At 52.6% G+C, this 1,696-nt stretch overlaps 1 protein-coding gene across 1 annotated transcript; it reads right to left on the reverse strand.

The window, feature by feature from the left end:
- TraAM80_09374 (group II trans-sialidase superfamily) lies at positions 1–1,696 on the reverse strand (the record flags this gene model as incomplete). Its single annotated transcript, XM_029386064.1, has 1 exon — positions 1–1,696. A coding segment is annotated over one exon (1,696 nt), but the record flags the coding sequence as incomplete, so codon positions are not given.

Below are 1,696 nucleotides of genomic sequence, written 5' to 3' on the forward strand. Positions count from 1 at the left end.
GTGCTTTAAGCATTGGTAGTGTGTCGGAACTCCCGAAGAACACGCCGTCCACGTACACGGAGCCCTTGTTGCCTTGCAGCATGAGCGCCACCTGGTACTCCTTCCCCGGCTCCCAAGCGCTGTTGTGTGTTGTTGTCATGCCGTTGAAGACTGTACCCCACCGTTTCTCCGTCGTGTACGAGAGCCCTACAAACGTCGTGCTTTGCTTTCTGCCCAGGCCGGCGCCCAGCAGAGGAGCGCTCTCCTTAGGAACCTCATGAATGGTCACCGTTGCCACAAGCGTGAACTCGTAATTCACAAAGCTGTGCACATTGTGATACTTCCGCATGTTCACCGGCCACATGGCGTATGACTCAGACCCCGTGAACTTAAAGCCATTTTCGACCCTCTTTGCTTTCGTCACAGTTGCATTCAAGCAACGGTACGCGTCGTTCCAAGTTCCATCACCCGATGCATCCGACAAGAATCCAACCAAACCGGCCGTGGGCACAGACGAATTGGAGAGGAAGGAGTCCACATTTGCCCAAGTCTCCAAGACGGACGTGATCGTCTTCAGCTGCTCCGTTAGGGAGGAAAGAAAGAAGCTGCTTTCTCCCAAAGCGCCCTTCACTTGTAAAAGGTGCAATGCATCGTTAGAGTGCAGCAGGGTGTTGCCAAACATCGGGTTCTCTGCAGTGTCCATGGAAATGGGCCCGAGGTAAAACGTGCGGTTGTTGTCAGCAACCCAAAGGTAGAGAGCGGTGGCTCGCGTCTTCTCCCCAGGGGGAACTTCTTTCTGAGTGTACAGCATGACCTTCTTTCCAGCAATGGTCGCAGTGGTGAGGGACCCCACTCCCTCAGCTGTTCGCGAAGAGTTTGGTAAAAACCTGGGATGCACGCGTGTGAGTGTCCTGACAGCCTCCGTCCACGTTGCCCCCATGTCCCTCGACTCAAGCACCTTTAAGAGAGAACTGCATTTGGCAACCATGAGAAGCTGCCCCTGCTCCCACTCAACGATGAGGGGGGCAACGCACCGTTCAGAAACCGTCCCATGTGGAAGCACCCAATTTTTGCCGTCGTCCTTCGAATAAATGATCATGGAGACAAAGTCGTTTTCTCCCCTGTTCGCCCTTAGAGGAAACACAAACGTGCCATCCTCCATCACAACGCCTGAGCCACTGCCACCAATAAATTCCTTTAGGCCACGTTGTTTAGCATATGGTTCGATCTGCGGTACAAGCGAGGTGGGTTTGCCCCATTGGATGACTTTACCGTGCGTGGCCTCACCCACGAGCAAATCAAGACCTTGGGAGGATTTAATCCACTTTTTCAATGAAGGATCATACTTCTGATAATAGCCCCCCACAAGTAGAAAGACCTTGTTGCCCTTTGCAATTGTTGTGGGTAGGGGCGCGTATCTCACACAGATCTCATGCTCCGCTTGCATGGTCATGTTAAAGATGCTGTACGCCCTCCATTTGTTTACATGAACCTTAGCGACAAAAGACGACCACTTCTCCGCAGTGTCAATGTACCCCGCCACAATGTCGGCATAATAGGCTGAAACACCCTTATGATCTGGATCTGTATAGTCAATGCGACCCTCGGCAAGTGCAACCAACACTCCACCCGCACTGGCGAGGGAGGGGAATGCAAAAGAATCCCTCGTTTGACTTCGACCTTGTGTCTTCACAATCGTTCGATGCGGCACAAAAAG

The sequence above is a fragment of the Trypanosoma rangeli genome (genome assembly GCF_003719475.1).
Source record: "Trypanosoma rangeli strain AM80 chromosome Unknown Tra_15.4_contig_00569, whole genome shotgun sequence".
Lineage (NCBI taxonomy): Eukaryota > Euglenozoa > Kinetoplastea > Trypanosomatida > Trypanosomatidae > Trypanosoma > Trypanosoma rangeli.